Source organism: Anabrus simplex, chromosome 1 (assembly GCF_040414725.1).
Source record: "Anabrus simplex isolate iqAnaSimp1 chromosome 1, ASM4041472v1, whole genome shotgun sequence".
Lineage (NCBI taxonomy): Eukaryota > Metazoa > Arthropoda > Insecta > Orthoptera > Tettigoniidae > Anabrus > Anabrus simplex.
The window spans coordinates 1,726,730,728-1,726,752,123 of NC_090265.1; the positions used below are offsets into that span (position 1 = coordinate 1,726,730,728).

A 21,396-nucleotide genomic window follows, 5' to 3' on the forward strand; every position below is an offset into this window, starting at 1 on the left:
ATTCCTTGGCTAAAGGGCTAATGGGCTAAAGGGCTAATGGGCTAAAGGGCTAATGGGCTAAAGGGCTAAAGGGCTAAAGGTGCAACAACCTCGTCGATCGCTATCAGCAAGAACGCTTGTACTTTGTAGAAAATTAATCTTTATTTGTAAATGGTTTCATGTTCAGAACAAGGAATGGAACCTAGGGGTTACGTCTTAACGTAATAAAATCCCCGAGGTGCGATGAGTTACGTTTTTCGAACTAGTGTTTGGAACACTGAACTTTTCAAGATGATAGCAGAGAGTTTAGCAATGTTCTGTTGTTGGATTTTAAATTCCGCGCTACAGCATGCATAAGGTGGCAGCCTTGAGGTTTACCGCCGTAAAGATGGCAAGAGTGAGGTTAACAATGTTCTGTTGTTGGATTTTTAAAATTCCCCGCTATAACATGCATAAGGTGGCAGCCTTGAGGTTTACCGCCGTAAAGATGGCAGCAGTGAGGTTAGCGACGCTCTATTGTCCTTCAAAGTGAGGTTAGGGTTCGTCAAGAAGACAGCTGTCAAAAAAGCACGTGGCTATGTTTACCAAACAAGAGCACGTGATCGTGACGTCACGGTCACGTAATCAATCCTTAGCTCGACGTCGCTAAGAGCAGCATTAGGATTAGCTATTCTTAAAAGTCTTGGGAACAGAGCAGCAGTATGAATTGCTATGTTTTAAAGCGTGTACACATTACCTATCGACTTTGCATGCATCGACCATCGAACTAAACTTCACCCGCTAGATCGTGCTGCTATCTTAGCATAACCTATACCCATTAAATTAAAGTACAATGAATAGCCATGTTTCAAAGCGTGTACACATCACCTATCGATTTTGCACACATCGACTCTTGTACTAAACTTCTTCCGCTAGATTGTGCTGCTATCTTAGCATAACCTATACGCGTGACCTTAAGGTACAAAGAATAGCCATGTTTCAAAGCGTGTACACATTACCTATCGACTTTGCATGCAACAAATATCGTACTAAACTTCTTCCGCTAGGTTGTGCTGCTATCTTAGCGTAACTTATACACATGAACTTAAAGTACAATGAATAGTCATGTTTCAAAGCGTGTACGCATCAACTATCGATTTTGCATGTATCGAATCTCGTACTGAACTTCTTCGGGTAGATTGTGCAGGTATCTTAGCATGAACTTAAAGTACAAAGAATAGCCATGTTTCAAAGCGTGTACACATTACCTAATGATTTTACAAGCATCGACTCTCGTACTAAACTTCTTCCACGAGATTGTGCTAAAATCGTGTAAGTGTGCTGCTATCTTAGCATAACCTATCGATTTTACATGCATCGACTATCGCGAGCATAACTAAGACGCATGAACTTAAAGTACAAAGAATAGCCTTGTTTCAAAGCGTGTACACATTACCTATCGATAATGTATGTATCGAATATCATACTAAACTTCTTCCGCTAGATTGTGCTGCTATCTTAGCATAACCTATACGCATGACTTTAAAGTAAAAAGAATAGCCATGTTTCAAAGTGTGTACACATTACCTATCGACTTTACATGTATCGACTCTCGTACAAAACTTCTTCCGCTAGATCGTGCTGCTATCTTAGCATAACTCATACACATGAACTTAAAGTAAAAAGAATAGCTATGTTTCAAAGTGTGTACACATCACCTATCGATTTTGCATGCATCGAATCTCGTACTAAACTTCTTCCGCTAGATTGTGCTGGTATCTTAGCATAACTTATACCCATGAACTTAAAGTACGAAGAATAGCCATGCTTCAAAGCGTGTACACGTCACCTATCGATTTTGCATATCTCGTACTAAACTTCTTGCGCTAGATTGTGCTGCTATCTTAGCATAACCTGTACGCATGAACTTAAAGTACAAAGAATAGCCTTGTTTCAAAGCGTTTACACATTACCTAATGATTTTGCACGAAACGACTATCATGCTAAACTTTTTCCACTAGATTGTGCTAAAATCATGTAAGTGTGCTGCTATCTTAGCATAACCTATCGATTTTACATGCATCGACTATCGTACTAGACTTCTTCCGCTAGAGCATATAGCAATCGCTTTTGTGTATCCCAAACCCATGTGCACGAACTTAAAGCATAAAGATGAGCTATGTTCTAAAGCGTGTACACATCACCTATCGATAATGTATGCATCGACTGTCGTACTAAACTTCTCCTGCCAGAGCGTACGACTATCGCTTGTGTGTGCACGAACTTAAAGCATAAAGAATAGCAATGTATAAAAATCTTGTAAACAAAGCAGCAGCATTACGTATAGTCAAGTTTAAATGCGTACACACATCATGTATCCATGATGCACATAGTACTAAACTAATTCCATTAGAATGTACCAAGTTCGCATGTGTTTGTGCTGCTATCTTAGCATAGCCTATGTGAATGAACTTAAAGCATAAAGAATAGTTAAGTGTAAAAAATCTTGTGAACATAGCAGAATGTTTACTACGTAGTTGTAGACATTAAACTTTGCATGCTGAGGCGGTATACTACGTGACCGTGACGTCACAGCCACGTGCTCTTGTTTGGTAAACATAGCCACGTGCTTTTTTGACAGCTGTCTTCTTGACGAACCCTAACCTCACTTTGAAGGACAATAGAGCGTCGCTAACCTCACTGCTGCCATCTTTACGGCGGTAAACCTCAAGGCTGCCACCTTATGCATGTTATAGCGGGGAATTTTAAAAATCCAACAACAGAACATTGTTAACCTCACTCTTGCCATCTTTACGGCGGTAAACCTCAAGGCTGCCACCTTATGCATGCTGTAGCGCGGAATTTAAAATCCAACAACAGAACATTGCTAAACTCTCTGCTATCATCTTGAAAAGTTCAGTGTTCCAAACACTAGTTCGAAAAACGTAACTCATCGCACCTCGGGGATTTTATTACGTTAAGACGTAACCCCTAGGTTCCATTCCTTGTTCTGAACATGAAACCATTTACAAATAAAGATTAATTTTCTACAAAGTACAAGCGTTCTTGCTGATAGCGATCGACGAGGTTGTTGCACCTTTAGCCCTTTAGCCCTTTAGCCCATTAGCCCTTTAGCCCATTAGCCCTTTAGCCCATTAGCCCTTTAGCCAAGGAATGTGCGGTAAGGAGGAGGAAGAGTCCTTTCATCCTTTTTGCTCTTCTGACAAGATGTAACCCCTGGGTTCCATACCCTATCACCATTTTTTTTTCAGCTATGTTTATGCGATAGCTTGTTCGACTGATTTTTACACACGAGACGAATGATGGAAGGTAAATAATTTGAAGTTATACTTTGGCCACATCGTTTACCGAGCGAGTTAGCTGCGCAAATCATCAAAATTGTACTTTTGCTCTGAACACATCAAACAAATGTTCTGATCATATGTTGAGGTTAACAACATCGATTACAGTGTTCGATTCTAGTCTTGTTATGTTTCATTCTGATCTTCTTAGAACAAGGGTACCCCCTAACATGTTCTAAACACATGTTGTATTGAGTACAGTGTTCGATTCTAGTCTTGATCACTTATTTCGTGTTCTGAACACATCGATCAATGTTCTGATCACATGTTGTACCGAGTACAGTGTTCGATTCTAGTCATGATCACTTATTTTGTGTTCTGAACACATCAATCAATGTTCTGATCACATGTTGAAGTTAACAACATCGATTACAGTGTTCTATTCTAGTCTTGTTATGTTTCAATCTGATCTTCTTAGAACAAGCGTATCCCCTGACATATTCTAAACACATGATGTATTGAGTACATCGTTCGATTCTAGTCTTGATCACTTATTTTGTTTTCTGAACGCATCAATCAATGTTCTGATCACATGTCGTATCGAGTACAGCGTTTGATTCTACTCTTCTTATGTTTCGAAAGTCTAAACATGCACAATAATGTTATCGCTGCACACGCTTGCCTTCGCGATGCAGGTTTAAACTTGTTCGATATAAAGCTATGCCTTGACATAAGAGGCGGAGGAGGAGGTAGAGAAGGAGGAGGAGGAGGGGGAGGAGGAGGAGGAGGAGGAGGAGAATGATAAGGCCTTAACAGCCTATGTATAGTCGCCATTGTTTTTAAAGATGATAGCTGTCAAAAGAATTTTTCAAATTATCCACCACCACATTTCAGCTAAAGAGGGCAGCAGGGTGCTCTGTTGTTTAAGCACATAGAATTTCAAATTGCCCTCCACCACATGCATAACAGCAGCTGTTATCTCGCGCAGTAGCCTCTAAGCTAGCTTTCTTCATAAGAGTAGCCGCCATCTTGTGCGAGCACCCCTAGGCCGTCTCATAAGGAGCTATGTATAGTCACCATTTTGTATCTGCCATCTTGCGTAAGCATCCCTAGGACGTCTCAAGGCATCTTGTTTCTCATAAGAGCAGCCACCATCTTGTAGAAATAGATAGCTGCGAATGGCAAAGGGCTTAAGTAGGAATCGAACCGTTGATCTCATCATTAGACTATGTTTTTTCTTGTTCCTGATACTATGAACCTACGTATTAGGCGGAAAAATTTTGTCCGTTTTGCTCTACGATGCATCGTTTTCGAGATATTTAACATTTTGCATTTAAGCCTCCAAATTTAATGAATCGAACCTGCACGGTACGTTATACTCTCTACCATAGCTAGAACTGATCATGTTACGAAGACTCGCTTCAATACAAGCTAAAACAGAGCAAATGCCAAAGGGCCTAAGTAGGAACCGAACCGTTGATCCCATCATTAGACTATGATTTTCTTGTTCCTCATACTGCGAACCTAAGTATTAGGCAGAAAAATTTTGTCCGTTTTGCTCTACGGTGCACCGTTTTCGATATATTTAACATTTTGCATTTAAGCCCTAAATTTAATGAATCGAACTAGCACGACACGTTAGCCTCTAAGCTAAGAGCAGCAGCCATCTTGCGCAAGCACCCTTAAGGCGTCTCATAAGGAGACGTGTATAGCCGCCATCTTGTGTCCGCCATCTTGCGCAAGCATCCTTAGGGCGTCTCAAGCCATCTTGTGCAAGGACCCTTAAGCCGCCTCATAAGAGCAACCGCCACGCCCTTAAGGCGTCTCATAAGGAGACGTGTATAGCCGCCATCTTGTGTCCGCCATCTTGCGCAAGCATCCTTAGGGCGTCTCTAGCCATCTTGTGCAAGGACCCTTAAGCCGCCTCATAAGAGCAACCACCATCTTGCGCAAGCATCACTAGGGTGTCTCATAAGGAGCCTTGTATAACCACCATCTTGCGCAAGCATCCCAAGGGCGTCTCATAAGAACCTTTGTATAGCAGCCGTCTTGCGTAAGCACCCTTAAGGAGTCATGTATAGCCGCCATCTTATGCAATTAGCGTCGAGAGAGGACTGCTGTAGAATTTTTCTTTTTAAATTATCCACCACCACATTTCAAAGGTATCTAGCTAAAGATAGCAGCACTGCGTATGACAGGTGACGAATTTACATCTACTGCGATAAAGAGGGCAGCACGGTGCTCTCTGGATTAAAGATGGCGGATGATAGCCGCACGTGGCTATGTTTACTAAACAAGACCATGTGGAATTTGCCGCCACCACATTTCAAACTAAAGAGGGCAGCACTATGCTCTGTTGATTAAAGATGGCGGATGGTAGCTGTCAAAAAGCACGTGAGTTTGTTTCCAAACAAGAGCATGTGGAATTTTCCAATTTGCCGCCACCACATTTCAAAGGTATCTAGCTAAAGATGGCAGCACGGTGCTCTCTTGATTAAAGATGGCGGATGATAGCTAACAGAACTTTTCAAATTGCCCGCTACTACATGCTTAAGGTAGTAGCCATAAAGAGGGCAGCACGGTGTTCTGTACATTAAAGATGGCGGGTGATAGGTGACGAAATTGCCCGCATGATAGCAGCACGGTGCTCTATTGATTAAAGATAGCGGATGACAGCTGTCAAAAAAGCACGTAGCTTTGTTTCCCAACAAGAGCACATATAATTTTTCAAATTGCCGCCACCACATTTCAAAGGTATCTAGCTAAAGAGTACAGCACTGTGCTCTGTTGATTAAAGATGGTGGATGGTAGCTGTCAAAAAAGCACGTGAGTTTGTTTCCAAACAAGAGCACGTGGAATTTTTCAATTTGCCGCCACCACATAGAGGGCAGCACGGTGCTCTCTTGATTAAAGATGGCTGCTGTCACGTGGAATTGTCTGCTACCACAGGTATCTAGCTAAAGAGGGCAGCACTGAGGTTTGCGATGCAAGATGGCTGCTGTCAAAAAGCATTTTTCAAATTATCCGCCACCACATTTCAAAGGTAAGTAGCTAAAGAGGGCAGCACTGTGCTCTATGGATTGAAGATGGTGGATGACAGCTGTCAAAAAAGCACGTGGCTGTCAAAAAGCACGTGGATTTGTTTATCTCGAGCTAGTGAGGTTAAGTTGGTAGCACTAAGGTTTAGGCCCGCCAAGATGGCAGCACTGCCGATGACAGGTGACGCAAGAGGGCAGCACAGCGCTCTGTAGTTTAAAGATGGCGGATGGCAGCTGTCAAAAAGCACGTGGCTGTCAAAAAGCACGTGGCTTTGTTTATCTCGAGCTAGTTAGGTTAAGTTGGCACTACTGAGGTTTATTCCCGTCAAGATGGTAGTACTGAGGTTAGCGATGCGTTGTTGTCTGTCAAAAAGCACGTGGCTTTGTTTACAAATCTGTCAAAAAGCACGTGGCTGTCAAAAAACACGTGGCTTTGTTTACCTCATGCTAGTTAGGTTAAGTTGGCACTACTGGGGTTTAGGCCCGTCAAGATGGTAGTACTGAGGTTTGCGATGCGTTGTTGTCGATGACAGCTGTCAAAAAGCACGTGGCTTTGTTTACAAATCTGTCAAAAAGCACGTGGCTGTCAAAAAGCACGTGGCTTTGTTTACCTCGCGCTTGTGAGGTTAAGTTGGCACTACTGAGGTTTAGGCCCGTCAAGATGGCAGTACTGAGGTTAGCGGTGTGTTGTTGTCTGTCAAAAAGCACGTGGCTTTGTTTATCTCGCGCTAGTTAGGTTAAGTTGGCAGCACTGGAAGAGGCCTCTGGCTGAGGTGGAGGAGGCCACTGGGAGGCCACTGGCTGAGGAGGAGGAGGAGGTGGCCACTGGGAGGCCACTGGCTGAGGAGGAGGAGGAGGCCACTGGCTGAGGAGGAGGCCTCTTCCGAGAGCCGGAGGAGGAGGAGGCCGCCGAACCCGTCTATTATACTACTTATAAGAAAACATAAAGGTCCGATAACACTGCCCTGAGGAACTCCCCTCTCAACTATTACAGGGTCAGACAAAGCTTCACCTACTCTAACTCTCTGAGATCTATTTTCTAGAAATATAGCAACCCATTCAGTCACTCTTTTGTCTAGTCCAATTGCACTCATTTTTGCCAGTAGTCTCCCATGATCCACCCTATCAAATGCTTTAGACATGTCAATCGCGATACAGTCCATTTGACCTCCAGAATCCAAGATATCTGCTATATCTTGCTGGAATCCTACTAGTTGAGCTTCAGTGGAATAACCTTTCCTAAAACCGAATTGCCTTCTATCGAACCAGTTATTAATTTCACAAACATGTCTAATATAATCAGAAAGAATGCCTTCCCAAAGCTTACATACAATGCATGTCAAACTTACTGGCCTGTAATTTTCAGCTTTATGTCTATCACCCTTTCCTTTATACACAGGGGCTACTATAGCAACTCTCCATTCATCTGGTATAGCTCCTTCGGCCAAACAATAATCAAATAAGTACTTCAGATATGGTATTATATCCCAACCCATTGTCTTTAGTATATCCCCAGAAATCTGATCAATTCCAGCCGCTTTTCTAGTTTTCAACTTTTGTATCTTATTGTAAATGACATTGTTATCATACGTAAATTTTATTACTTCTTTGGCCTTAGTCTCTTCCTCTATCTCGACATTATCCTTGTAACCAACAATCTTTACATACTGCTGACTGAATACTTCTGCCTTTTGAAGATCATCACATACACACTCCCCTTGTTCATTAATTATTCCTGGAATGTCCTTCTTGGAACCTGTTTCTGCCTTAAAATACCTATACATACCCTTCCATTTTTCACTAAAATTTGTATGACTGCCAATTATGCTTGCCATCATGTTATCCTTAGCTGCCTTCTTTGCTAGATTCAATTTTCTAGTAAGTTCCTTCAATTTCTCCTTACTTCCACAGCCATTTCTAACTCTATTTCTTTCCAGTCTGCACCTCCTTCTTAGTCTCTTTATTTCTCTATTATAATAAGGTGGGTCTTTACCATTCCTTACCACCCTTAAAGGTACAAACCTGTTTTCGCATTCCTCAACAATTTCTTTAAACCCATCCCAGAGTCTGTTTACATTTTTATTTACCGTTTTCCACCGATCATAGTTACTTTTTAGAAACTGCCTCATACCTGCTTTATCAGCCATATGGTACTGCCTAACAGTCCTACTTTTAAGACCTTCCTTTCTATCACATTTATTTTTAACTACCACAAAAACAGCTTCATGATCACTAATACCATCTATTACTTCAGTTTCCCTATAGAGCTCATCTGGTTTTATCAGAACCACATCCAAAATATTTTTCCCTCTGGTTGGTTCCATCACTTTCTGAATCAACTGTCCTTCCCATATTAACTTATTTGCCATTTGTTGGTCATGCTTCCTGTCGTTCGCATTTCCTTCCCAATTGACATCTGGCAAATTCAGATCTCCTGCTACAATCACATTTCTTTCCATGTCGTTTCCCACATAGCTGACTATCCTATCAAATAATTCCGAATCCGCATCAGTGCTACCCTTTCCCGATCTGTACACTCCAAATATATCAAGTTGCCTATTATCTTTAGAAATGAGCCTTACACCTAGAATTTCATGTGTCTCATCTTTAACTTTTTCGTAGCTTACAAATTCTTCTTTCACCAGAATGAAAACTCCCCCTCCCACCTTTCCTATCCTATCTCTACGATACACACTCCAGTGCCGTGAGAAAATTTCTGCATCCATTATATCATTTCTCAGCCATGATTCAACTCCTATTACAATATCTGGTAAATATATATCTATTAAATTACTTAATTCTATTCCTTTCTTTACAATACTTCTACAGTTCAACACTAACAATTTTATGTCATCCCTACTTGATTTCCAGTTCCCTGTTCCCTTATCACCGCTCCCTAGGCCATCCCGTTTCCCTGAATGTACCTCCCTATTACCCTTCCAAACAAATTTCCTAACTTATACGTACCACTGCGGTTTAAATGAAGGCCATCCGAGCGCAGATCCCTTTCTCCTACCCACCCATTAGGATCTAGAAATTTCACTCCCAGTTTCCCACATACCCACTCCATAGTCTCATTTAAATCCCCAATCACCCTCCAGTCAGTATCCCTCCTACACAGTATTCCACTAATAACAATCTCCGCTTTCTTAAACTTCACCCGTGCTGCATTTACCAGATCCCACACATCTCCAACTATGTTGGTACTTATATCAGCTTGCCTTACGTTGTTGGTACCAACGTGAAACACTACCACCTTCTCCTTCCCCTCCTCCCTCTCTTCTACTTTCCTCAACATCTGCCTCAACCTAATTCCTGGATAACATTCTACCCTGGTTCCCTTTCCTCCACACACTTTCTAGTACCGTAGCCGAAACTAATTTTTCTTTGACTAATTCAAAAGATCTTTGACAAGCTAAATTCCAGTGAAAATCTGCATCTTTTCTAAGAAGCTGGTACAAGGGTGTAAGAACAGTGGCTACATTGGGGATAAATTTAGCATAGTAGTTCACAAGACTAAGAAATCCTTTAAGCTGTGTAACATCTCTAGGAACTGGAGCCTCAACAACTGCTGTGACCTTTTCATTGGCTGTAGCTAAACCATGTTTACTTAAGACATAGCCTAAATATTCTAGACTGTCACAGAAAAACTTGCACTTATCTCTACCAATAGTCAACCCCTTACTACTTAGGCGTTTACAAACTTCTCGTAATCTTGACAAATGTTCTGCTGTATTTGCTCCAGTCACAATAATATCATCAAGGAATAAGGCCACACCTGGTATACCTTGTAGTATTTGTTCAATAACTCTTTGAAAAATACCCGGTGCTGACGAGATTCCATAACAAAGACGGTTGTAAGCAAATAACCCTTTATGTGTACTTATAGTACATAGTTTTTTACTTTCTTCCTCTAACCTCAACTGCGTATAAGCTGATGACAAATCTATTTTAGAAAACTGAACTCCCTTTTGTAAGACAAGAAAGATGTCTTCAGTTTTAGGTATTGGGTGTCTGTCAACTTCTAGAAAGGGGTTTAAAGGGACCTTAAAATCTCCGCAAATACGTACTTTACCATTCTTTTTTAATACCGGATCAATCGGAGTGCCCCATTCTCTTGAAGATACTGGGGAAATAAATTCTTCATCCACTCAACTTTTCGACTCTAGCTCAGCCTTTTCTCTCAAAGAATATGGTATTGACCTAGGTTTATTGTACTTAGGTACTGCATTTGGCTTAAGGTTTAGTTTTACTGGGTCTCCTTTAAAACAACCTAATTTACTAGTGAATACCTCTGGAAATTCATTAAATAAGTCTTGCACTAATTTAGACTCTGCATTGATTTTTACATTCGTTAAGTTTACGTTGTTTACACTGCTGGGAATGCTTTTAACAACTTTGAGCTCTTTTATCCAATCACGCTTTTCCAGGGACTGATATTTAACATTTACTTCTAACTTCCCCACAGGCTTGATTTTCTCGTTGGTGTAAGAATTTAAAACTAAGTCTGTGGGAATCAATGTTATATGACTTAAGTTAGCGTTATAAAAATTTTCAGAAACAACAGACACACAAGCACCAGAGTCTATGTACTTCAAAATTAATAGGCTTTCCTTCAACAATTAAATTTACTCTAATGGGCTATTTTTTTATTATTTTACCTAACTTAGGCTGAATGATTTGATCATTTTCATCACACTGAAAAATGTTAGAAATAGCATTAACTTCATCACACAATTTTTCTTGACTAACATTGGGTTCACGTAAGTCTACATAGTGCTGATTGGGTCTAAGTCTGTTTCCCTGCTGATTCTTAATTCCCTTAGAAAATGAAGGATTGTTTGTAAGCATGTTTGGTTTTACATGAAACTGAGACTTGCTCTTATTTTTTGACTTGCAAACCCTCTCTAAATGACCCTTCTTCCGACGAAAATTGCAAATATATTCACGATAACGACACTTAGCGGTAGAATGCTCCCCTTTATGACCACAACAAAAACACTGAGGCACTTTCACAACACGTGATAACACATTAGGTACATTGCTGCGTGGAGAATGCCGTGCTGTAAACTTCTGGAGTCTTGGTGTGGTGTGGTAGGCCAATGACACTGCATCCTTGTGAGTTGCTTCCAGCGATATCGCCAGCTGCTCTGGCTTCTGGAATGTAAGGTTCTCCTCTGACAGCAGTCGTTTCTTGATGGATTCTTCACGGATGCCACTGATTAATCTGTCCCGTAAATAATCAGGAAGTTTGTCTTCGAACTCGCAATACTTGGAGAAGTGCTTTAGTTGAACAATATAATCTGAAACAGTCTCATGTTCCAATTGATCTCGCCTGCTGACTTTATCTCGTTCAGCTATAAACGAAGGTTTAGGATGGAGATGGTCTTGGGCAATTTTAACAATGGTATCAAAGGGTTTATCAGGGGTGATTAAATCTTTTAGTAAATTGTAGGTTTTAACACCGATCACTGTGAGGAATGTACTAACTTTTTTAGCATTGAGAATCTCATTGCACTGTACGTAAAGTTCAAAGCGTTCCACGTAGGTTGACTAAGTTTCTTCCGAGCTGTCAAATGGTCCAATATTACCAGTTCATGACATCACGAGATATAATTGAGTTAAAGTTGCAAAGGTGGTGAAAAAACTGTTGTCTAAGGGTATGGAGCGAAAAGCACACTCGATAGTACATTGCTTCAGCAGAAGGCCAAATACAACGGACTTTACTGTGAAAACACGAGAAACGTTTTGTTGCCATGAGGAAGCACTGGCACTCGCTGCAATGTGATGACTTTTACCTCGGCGCCAATTTTTACGAATGAAACATGTTGAGGTAGATAATCAGTAATAATACACGTTATTTTTAAAAGTACCACATCAGCTAAGGAGTCGGAATGAATCAGGTGCAGGCTACATGACGACTGACTCGAGGTCAGGGGAAAGCTTGGGCTGTGGATAGGCGAGATAGGAGTACCCAATGATACATAAATACATACATACATATCTTTATTACCCACCCTAGTGTACACCATCGGTTTACAGGTAATAAAGACAGAGACAGAGCGAAACACAGAACAAACAAACAATAGGCACTACTTAACTAAATTATCTACCTGTACATCTACTCAGTGTAGATAGCCAGCATACGTGAAGGAAGCACCGCACTACAAACTATCCTATTCCCCTACTCCTACCTACCACCTAAGAAAGAAAACTATAGTAGACTGGTTGCTGCGTATCGAATACATGCCCACCAACCCATTGACCGCAGCGACCAGCCTCGCCACGTGAGAACTGATCTCATATCTCTCCTACACTTGCTGACAATGTATTCTAACCCTACCATGTGTGACAAGCCTGCTTGGCGGAAACCAGACCGAACACATGGCCTGCCACACACTTCCGCTATGTACGTCACACCTACTCTGTTTATTGTCAGCTCTCTATCTTCCCTCTCCTTTTCCTTCCCGTGCAGATATGCTCAAGCCTAACTTCTTTGGGCTGGGTCAAGGCCCAACCCCTCCCTCTTCCCTCGATACGTCACCTTCTCCTCTCTCGCACTATTCTCGCCCACTACATCTCACCTTATTAGACTTAAGACTTAAACATCAACTAACAACCATTTTACATCCCTCATCACCGCACTTTAAATAATTTTTTTTCACATCTCAATTACACACAAACAAGCAGTTTCCATTCCAAGTCCATTAGTTCACTGTCTTCTCAATCTACAGCACCACACTTACATCAAAATGTTAGACTTATCCCATTTCTTCCATCCTATTGAACTTAGTACATAAACATCAAGAATCCATCAATTTTACACCCCTCATCAAGGCATCTACACCATTTAACCTCTATTTTCTTTTTCTCATATGAGCTACTTTCATAATTTCCATACTGCCAACATTTTCTTCTGAACTACAGTCCCACTTAATCTATCTCAGTTCTATTACATACACCTTCTTTATACTCCCTCCTCACACATAAACACTTAAACAACACTTAAACAATCCCTTTTTTACTCCTCATTTACACACAAACAGACAGTACGCCATTCCAGGTCCATTAGTTCACTCAGTCATCTCACAATTTTTTTATCTTTTAAATTTTTTTTATAGCTTTCACCTAAGCTTCATTTCAAGTATCCACGATAAACTTACACTATATACCAGCTTCTTAAATTTACACTACCCTCAAACCTACTCAACCTCCCCTTTTCTCAACTCTTACCTAATTTTCTGAGGCTTTCCCTTGTCACCAACTATTCTCATAAACACATCTACTCTCATATTCCTCAAGTCATTAATCTATCACCTCCTCCCATCTTACTACTTCTCTATCTACTTCCCAACAATTTGCCCCAGGTGGGTCACCTTTCCACAGGGCAAGGTGCTCTCCCCCTTTCCCCTAACACTACAGCCCCCTCTTCTGGTATCATGGTTACCCTGATACCCTTCCCGCATCTGCTCAGGGCGGATATCCATTCCTCTGAGCAGAATGCCTTTCCTCTTCCTCCCTCGGCAAGAACCACATTATCTGCACAACCCTTGTTACTCCCTCAATTTCTTTATAAATCTAGCTCTGGCTACATTTAAGAATTTCGCTATATTCGTTCCTTTCTCCCACTCTCTACATAACCAAGATGTCATCTTATAGCTTTCCCCTGCCATGTCCAACTCCTTCTTAGTAGTTTGATCTTTATCTCTGCCAAAGCTCGGCATTGATTAAAACTATGCAGGTCCTCCCACTTCTCTCCACATAACACACATCTATCACTATTCTCACTACCTACCCATCCCCTGTTCCTCGAAACACCCAATACCCACCAATACAAACCTCTCGTATCCCTTCTACCCTCATACTCCGTTTTCGGGTTTGTTACTTCCACCAATTTATTTAATACTGATAAAGAGACTCGCTCTCTACATTCCCCTATTAAGCTCTGTCTTTCAATATCTAGTAGTCTTCCCTTTATCCTTTCCCATACCCATTTATTCCTACCCCCCCCCCAGACCACTGCATATACCCCCAATCCAATTTTTTGTAACAATTTTTTGCACTTATTCACCCAGTAAATTTCATTCGTCATACCTTTCTGAAAACTAATCGTTTCTTGTACTAATGTGGGGCATTCCTCCCTTCCCTTCCTCCAATCTAATCCAATACTTGAACACCCTCTTAGCTATTTCAACCTGTATCGATTCTTTACAGACTAATCTAGCACCGACATTGGCTGTACAGTTCGGGAGGTCCATCACGATCTTACTAAATTTCGCCACCACCTGGTTAAGTTCATCCCTGTCCTCCTCCATTCCCCATACTTCGACTACTTCCAATTCCCTTCCTATATATGACTTGTCTATTTCTCTACCCAATTTCCCCTCCCCTTCTAAAAGCCTTTTAAAATGCCTAACCCACTCGTTTTCTGCTATTTTATCCCCCTTCCCCACCGGTTTCGTTCTTCTGATCTTGTTTATTGACTCCCAAATTCTCTCAAATTTCTTCTCTCCACAATATCTATTCATTTTTTCAGCTTCCGCCTCCTTCCATCCTCTTTTCTTCTCTTTCAATACCTGCTTATATTCCCTTCTCAATTTACAATATTCCTTCCTTTTTTCTTGCACACCCTTCTTCCTAAACTCCGCTAGGGCTCTCATTACAACCTCACGTTTTCTCCTGCAGTCTTCATCAAACCATCCATTCATTTTATTCTTTTTTCCCTCTACCCTTCTCCTCACTTTCTTCCCCACCCTCCATACAGGGTGTTCTATTAATTTTAGCACGTTATCCATACCATTCCCTTCTGCCGCCCTTTCAATTCCTACCCTTCATATATCTCCCTCCTCTTTCAAATGCCGTCTCAATTTCTCTTTAGTATTATCATCCCATACATACTTTCATCCTCCATTCCTCTTCCTACTTTCCTCCATCTTTCCCTTCTCATCAGCAACCAACGTTCTCAATTTTATTTTGATAAGCATATGTTCCGTTAACCCACATTCTAACACCTCAAAACTTATTATTCTCCTTAACGCTATCTCTAAGCTTATTTCTATATCCACTACACTCCCTCCATTTGTTGTAATATACGTCAAATCTCCCACACTATCGCCCTTCATCCACCCATTTAAAATAAATAAATGTTCTATGGCACATAACTCTAATAACCTTTCTCCGTAACTATTTACACCAGTATCCTTACTCTTTCTTTGCAGTTCCCCGTCTACTTTTACTTCCTTACCGTACACCGGTACCCTATTGCTCACTCTCGCATTCCAATCCCCCAATAAAATCATCCCATCTTCTATATACATCCCTTTAATTGTGTTTATTTCTTCAATCAGTTCGTCAAAAAATGTTTATTTGCATAAACAGAATCGCTCGGATAGTTATAGAGTAGTGCCAGACAAATTGCTTCCGTTGCCCCTTCCCCATTTTTACTCTCAACCACACTACCCCTTCTACCCTAGTCTGTAACGTCTCCACCCATTCAGCTATCTCATTTCTTATTAAAACTACTATGCCCCCTGGGTTTCGGCCCCTCTTCCCTATTTTTTCCTTAACACGTTAACTACTCTATAACCGTCCCATGTTATTTCAACCCCCTTCCCTAACCACGTCTCTACTAGAGCAATTATCTCAAAATCTTTCACTAAATCCACAATTTCCTTATTCCCTAACTTCCCCATCAACCCCTCAATATTCAGCACCCCTATCACCATCTCTAGTTATTTATTTCCTCCCCCTCCCTCCCTATACTTCTGCATTTCACCACTTCCCTCCTTACTTCTCGTGATTCTTCCTTTTGGCTCCACCCCATCCCTCTCCCCTTCCCTCTCTTTCTTCCCCCCCCCCATCCTTCCCCTTTTCCGTGCCAGAGCCTTTTTCCCACCCCATAGATCTTTTAAACTTAACGATCTCGCCTTATTCAACGCCTTCTTTCTCTCCAAGTTTCTTTCTGCATTTCTCTTATTCGGGGAGGTTGAGTTACTACCCTGACTCGTTTCCCTTCCCGTCATCTCTTCACTACCTATTTCCACTTCACTTCGGTCTAGTGTCCTACTTGTTGATTCACTCCTTCCTGGGTTGTTCTAACTCACCAAGGACCCTGCTGTCTCCGCCACCTGTCCGCTGACACCGCAGTCCCGTCTTCTCTTTTCCTTCTCCGTACTGATGTCGCCCTGCTCTCGATTTCTGCAACTCATTTCCTCCTTACATTTTTCCATCCTCAGCAGTTCCTCCTGTGTCCACGATCGCGACCAATTTCTGCCTGAAGTTGCCAGACACCTCCCCACTATCTTGACTCGCAATCGCTGAGCTCTAGCACGCCACATATGCCGTTTATAGACATCCAGCCGCATCCTGTCTTCTTTCTCTATCTCAGCCTTCAAATAAATGTTCGATCCTTTCAGATTCCCAGCATTCCTCAGAATTATATCAGCCATCAGTGTTGATATTAATCTTAACTTCATCGGCCTATGTCCCCTGTTCCTTCCCACTCTATATATATCTATATCAACTTCAGAGAAGTTTATCTTCATTTTATTCGAAACTATGTCCACCACTTTCAATACGAATTCCACTTTTGATTCTGTTCCTTCCTCAGGTACACCTTACACAAACACATTTTTTCTTGCTGATTCGTTCCTCGCTAACCTCACTTCTCTCTCCATTGCTGTTAATTCCTCTTCCAGTACCACCACCTCCTTTTTCAAGCTCCCTACCTCATCTTCTATCTCTGCTAACTTGTCATTTACCCCTCCAATTTCTTCTTTTATAAACATTTTTAAGTCCTTCATCTCCTTCATTTGGGTTGCCTGGTGTTCCTGCATCATTCCCTTTATTTCTTCTCCTTTGCTCACTTCCTTAACCACTCTCTTGATCTCTTCAAGCTCCTCCCAACCGATCGGTCCCTGGTTTGGACCCGGGTTCTTTTCTCTACCTCCTACCACCAACAACGTCGCAATAACCGTCGCACACAACATAATCTTCAACAGTCCTTTATAGCCACTAATTTCTCTTCCTCTCTCAGCTCCACCTTCCTTCCAACACTGCCTTGCACCATGCCATCTTCCAATTCCTAGCCTGTATTGCTGTAGCGTTATTCCCATATTGCGCACCTCAGCTCACTCACACGTCCGCACTTCCTGATGTCTCGCTCGTGACTGAGTAGCCAATGAGAGAGAGTTTTATTTGAACGGCCACATGACTCAATGACGTACACATCGTCCAATCCTGATGTAGTGACAGTCTAATGCAACTGATTTTTTACCACATGATTTGCAATTGTAAGTTCTAGAAATAAATCTGAAAATTGTAATAGAATATATTACAGACTCAGTTCTCATTTCTAGAGTTGAGTTCTGTATGGATGTTGATTGCTCCTTTCAGTTGTTGTCAAGGATTTCAATTTCCTTTTCCACCTTGGATGTTTATGAACTCTCGCCTATGTTGTCCGCTTGCACTCGCTTAATGTCACTGTTAATGTTTACTTTTATAAATTTCCCTAGACTCCTCAGGATACTTAAGTTTATTTTTGTTTGTGTTCCCTTGGAATTTTCATCAATCAAAAGGAAACATATGCCACTAATAGATTATGATCCAGTTCTATACCCATCCCTAGGTAGGTTTTCACCCCATGTATTTCATTTCTGTATCTCTTGTCTACTGGGATGTAGTCGATTTGATTTCTGACAATATAGTTTGGATCGCCTTAAAGCGATTCTCTTATATATGATGCTGGATTTAGAATATTGAACTAGTAGTATTTCTTGTAATATTTTCTTTCTCTGTAATTGCCCATTGTGGTTTCAGAGAATGGAAAAATGTATATGTGCTAATGGAGAGTACTTTAAAAAGTTGTAATTGTTGTTTTGCAAATAATTTTTTTTCTCACACACTGCCCGACATTGCCCTAGTAGTGTAATTTATTTCCTCTACTCTTTTTGCCAGAAAAAGTCTCAAGTTCATTCAAGACTCAACAACTCTTCTCTTATTCATTATTATGTTTTCTTTGTAGGAAAAGCAAACAGGCCTAATATATTCTTTAAGTAAAACAAAGGCATTGTTTTGCCAAGGCAATATTGCCAACTCATACCTCTACACTCTCTTGCATGGATTCTGTGATTAATAAGCAATTGATCATTGAAATAATCTCTCCCCCCTAAGTCACTAGACCACAGTTACTCCATGTTTCTCTATGTGAAGAAATGTACTGTTGAATCATTAGCAATAATGTGTCTCGCTCTGTTTAAGGACATGGAGGCTGAAGAAGAAACTGAAACTGCATCTTTGGGTCCAGATATTTCTACGGAAGGAGAGACTGAGTAAGTTATATTTATTTTTCTACTTTTGCAGCAGAAAATGCATTGTACAATAATTGATTTAAATGGATGGGTTTTATAAACAATACTGTGTTCTAATTTTAGAAACTCTTTGTTGCTGAATACTGCATATCCCTGTTTGTGTTCTGTTGTATTTATTATTGACTCTTATTTAATCATATATGGGTACTATTTTACGGTCCCAAAATGATATTGGTCCTAAACACATGGAAGGAATAAGATTGTACCTGTTATAACTAACTAATGGTACCCATCTACTTCACGGCATGTACAAATTCAACGAGTTTTAAAAAATACAGCTCAATCATAATGTGCTTGCAAGTAACCATGGTCAATAAGGCTTCAAGTCTGTATTCTGTGTGGTTTTCTGCTTTGTGTCCCATTGATGGAAAAACATTTCACCATCAGATCGTTGGCCGGAAGGGTAGAAGAAGTGCTGGTATACAATTTTTAATTGCTAGATTGCATGCCAAAAGCCTGGACTCAATTTTTAATACATGCACTGTGATCGTATATGATGCTGTTGATGGTGATTTGTCCATTGGATGGGGACGTTAAGCCTTGAGCACACCCCGTGGTATTATTTTACAGGAGTAGGCTATGTGGTGACATTGGATTTTGTCCTCTCCCTACATCGTTTTCATGACTACCACTACAGCATACCCAGGCATGCAGGCCGCCCATGGGCGTCTTCTAGATGTTGCATGGGGAAACCAGACAGGAACAATAGAGGGGAAGTTTGTCACTATTCTACAAAATATCAAAGGGAACTGCAAAAGGTCTGGCCCATAAGAATATTTAAACTTACTCACTCTTTATATCAGCGAGCCATTGAGTTTTAGGCTAACATTGGTAAAAGTTCATCTCTTTCGTTTATCATTTTGTTTTCTTGTCGATATTCTGGCCTAGATTGTAACTGCATTCTCTGAGGACTTGTTGAACATCACCTAGATTATCAGCCATCAGTACTATGTCAGCAGCCTAGCGAATGTTGTTGATCCAGACTCCATTAATCTTTAAGTGATGCCTTTCTTTTTATCTTCAGTTGTATTCTGAAAACTACTACTACTTTCCTTTAAGTATATTTACTGTGGTTCTTTCAAGAATGTTTTCAACCTTAATCAGTAATGTGTTGTGCCAAAGCAACTTTTCAATACATTATTAACAGTATTGTAGGTACTGTACAGTACACTGGATTCATTTCTTTTAGGTTCTCCAGCTTGTCTACTGCCCTCTCTGACGACACACGTATCAGCAGTGTTTGCTCTCAGTGTCACAAGATGTTCCCGGTTTCATCCCTACTGAAGCAATATACATTCACTGGTGAGGATGTGTATGTTTGTGTCAATTGTTACAACACTCTTCATGACGCCAATGCTGCAGATTCTGCGTTAACAACTTCAGAGAAGAAGGAATTTGCTTGTATGTACTGTAGCAGATCCTTCTCCCGTCGCAATCACCTGTCTGCTCATATGTATGTTCACTCAGGGACAAAACCTTACAGATGTGAGCAGTGCGGGAAGACGTACACACAACGATCTCATTTGGATAGACATAAGTTTGTACATGCTCCCGTTAAACCTTATTCCTGTCCTGAGTGCGACAAAGCATTTTGTGAGCTATCCAATTTGTCGAAGCATATGGCAACACATACGGGTGACAAACCATTTGTATGTCTAGAATGTGGAAAGACCTTTCCTGACCGCTCTGCATTGGCTAAACACTGTCATGTTCACTCCACTCAGAAACCATTCATTTGTCCTCATTGTGGGAAAGGCTTTAATCAGAGGCCTCACTTAACAAAGCATATCTTAGTTCATACGGGTGAGCGACCGTACCCCTGCCTGGTATGTGGCAAGGCGTTTGCTGACAAAAGTAATTTGAATAAGCATAAGGTTATACACACAAGAGATCCATGTTTCTTCTGTACACATTGTCCAATGAGCTTCAATCGCAAGGTTGATCTTTTCAAACACTCAGTTGAACACGCGGAAGGAAAGAAGTACATATGTTCTGATTGTGGTAGAGGATTCGATAAACGAGCTCTGATTGTGAAACATGTGAATGTTCATATGCTAGAGAAGGCAAGATTGCGAAATATTTGTCCTCACTGTGGGAGATGTTTTTCTGAGAGTTCCGTTCTTCAAAAACATATTTCCTTGCATTCATTAGATACACTTCTTTCGTGTAAACCTTGTGGTAAAGTATTCTCCAGTCATGTAACTCTAGCTAGACATATGTCAGTGCATGATGAGGAAAGTGAATGTAAAGAGGATGACAAAAAAACTTCTATTTCTGGGAGACATGAACTTCTGAGCTTTAGTTCAGACAAGAGGGATACCACTTCTTATGAAGGACACTGGCTAGAAGCCTATCCTGAGATTGGAAATACAGATCTTGATAAAGCTCCTGAATCAGTTAGTGTTCGGTGTTCGTGAAGACATGGGAAGAATGGTACAAGTTTCCAGGTGATTAACATAACAGCTTAGACTTTGATGACCCGTGTCTTGATGGATACCGAACAAATTATTTTCCGAGCTTGTAGGTTGTGCTCGAGTTGGGTTAGTGTCACTTATTGAAATACGATTGCACTTGGGTGGAAATATGCTAGTGTTTGTGTCTCAGAGTTGGTAGGGAACAGTGAGCAGGGCGAGCAGTAGGCCCATCACTAGACCACGTACAGGTCTCAAATATCTCTTGTATTACTGACAGGACAAGATGAGTTTTAGAGAATAAATTGTGAGTGCTACA

General features: G+C 41.0%; 1 protein-coding gene across 1 annotated transcript in view; it reads left to right on the plus strand.

Moving 5' to 3' along the window:
• The window catches only part of LOC136882382 (zinc finger protein 501), a 182,654-nt gene extending 162,686 nt beyond the window's left edge, over positions 1-19,968 (plus strand). The window contains exons 6-7 of the mRNA XM_067155018.2: positions 18,557-18,627; positions 19,856-19,968. Coding sequence (XP_067011119.2) covers positions 18,557-18,627; positions 19,856-19,950 — 166 coding nt within the window. The 3' untranslated portion in view covers positions 19,951-19,968. The remainder of the gene's footprint in view (positions 1-18,556; positions 18,628-19,855) is intronic.
• Positions 19,969-21,396: the final 1,428 nt, after the last annotated feature.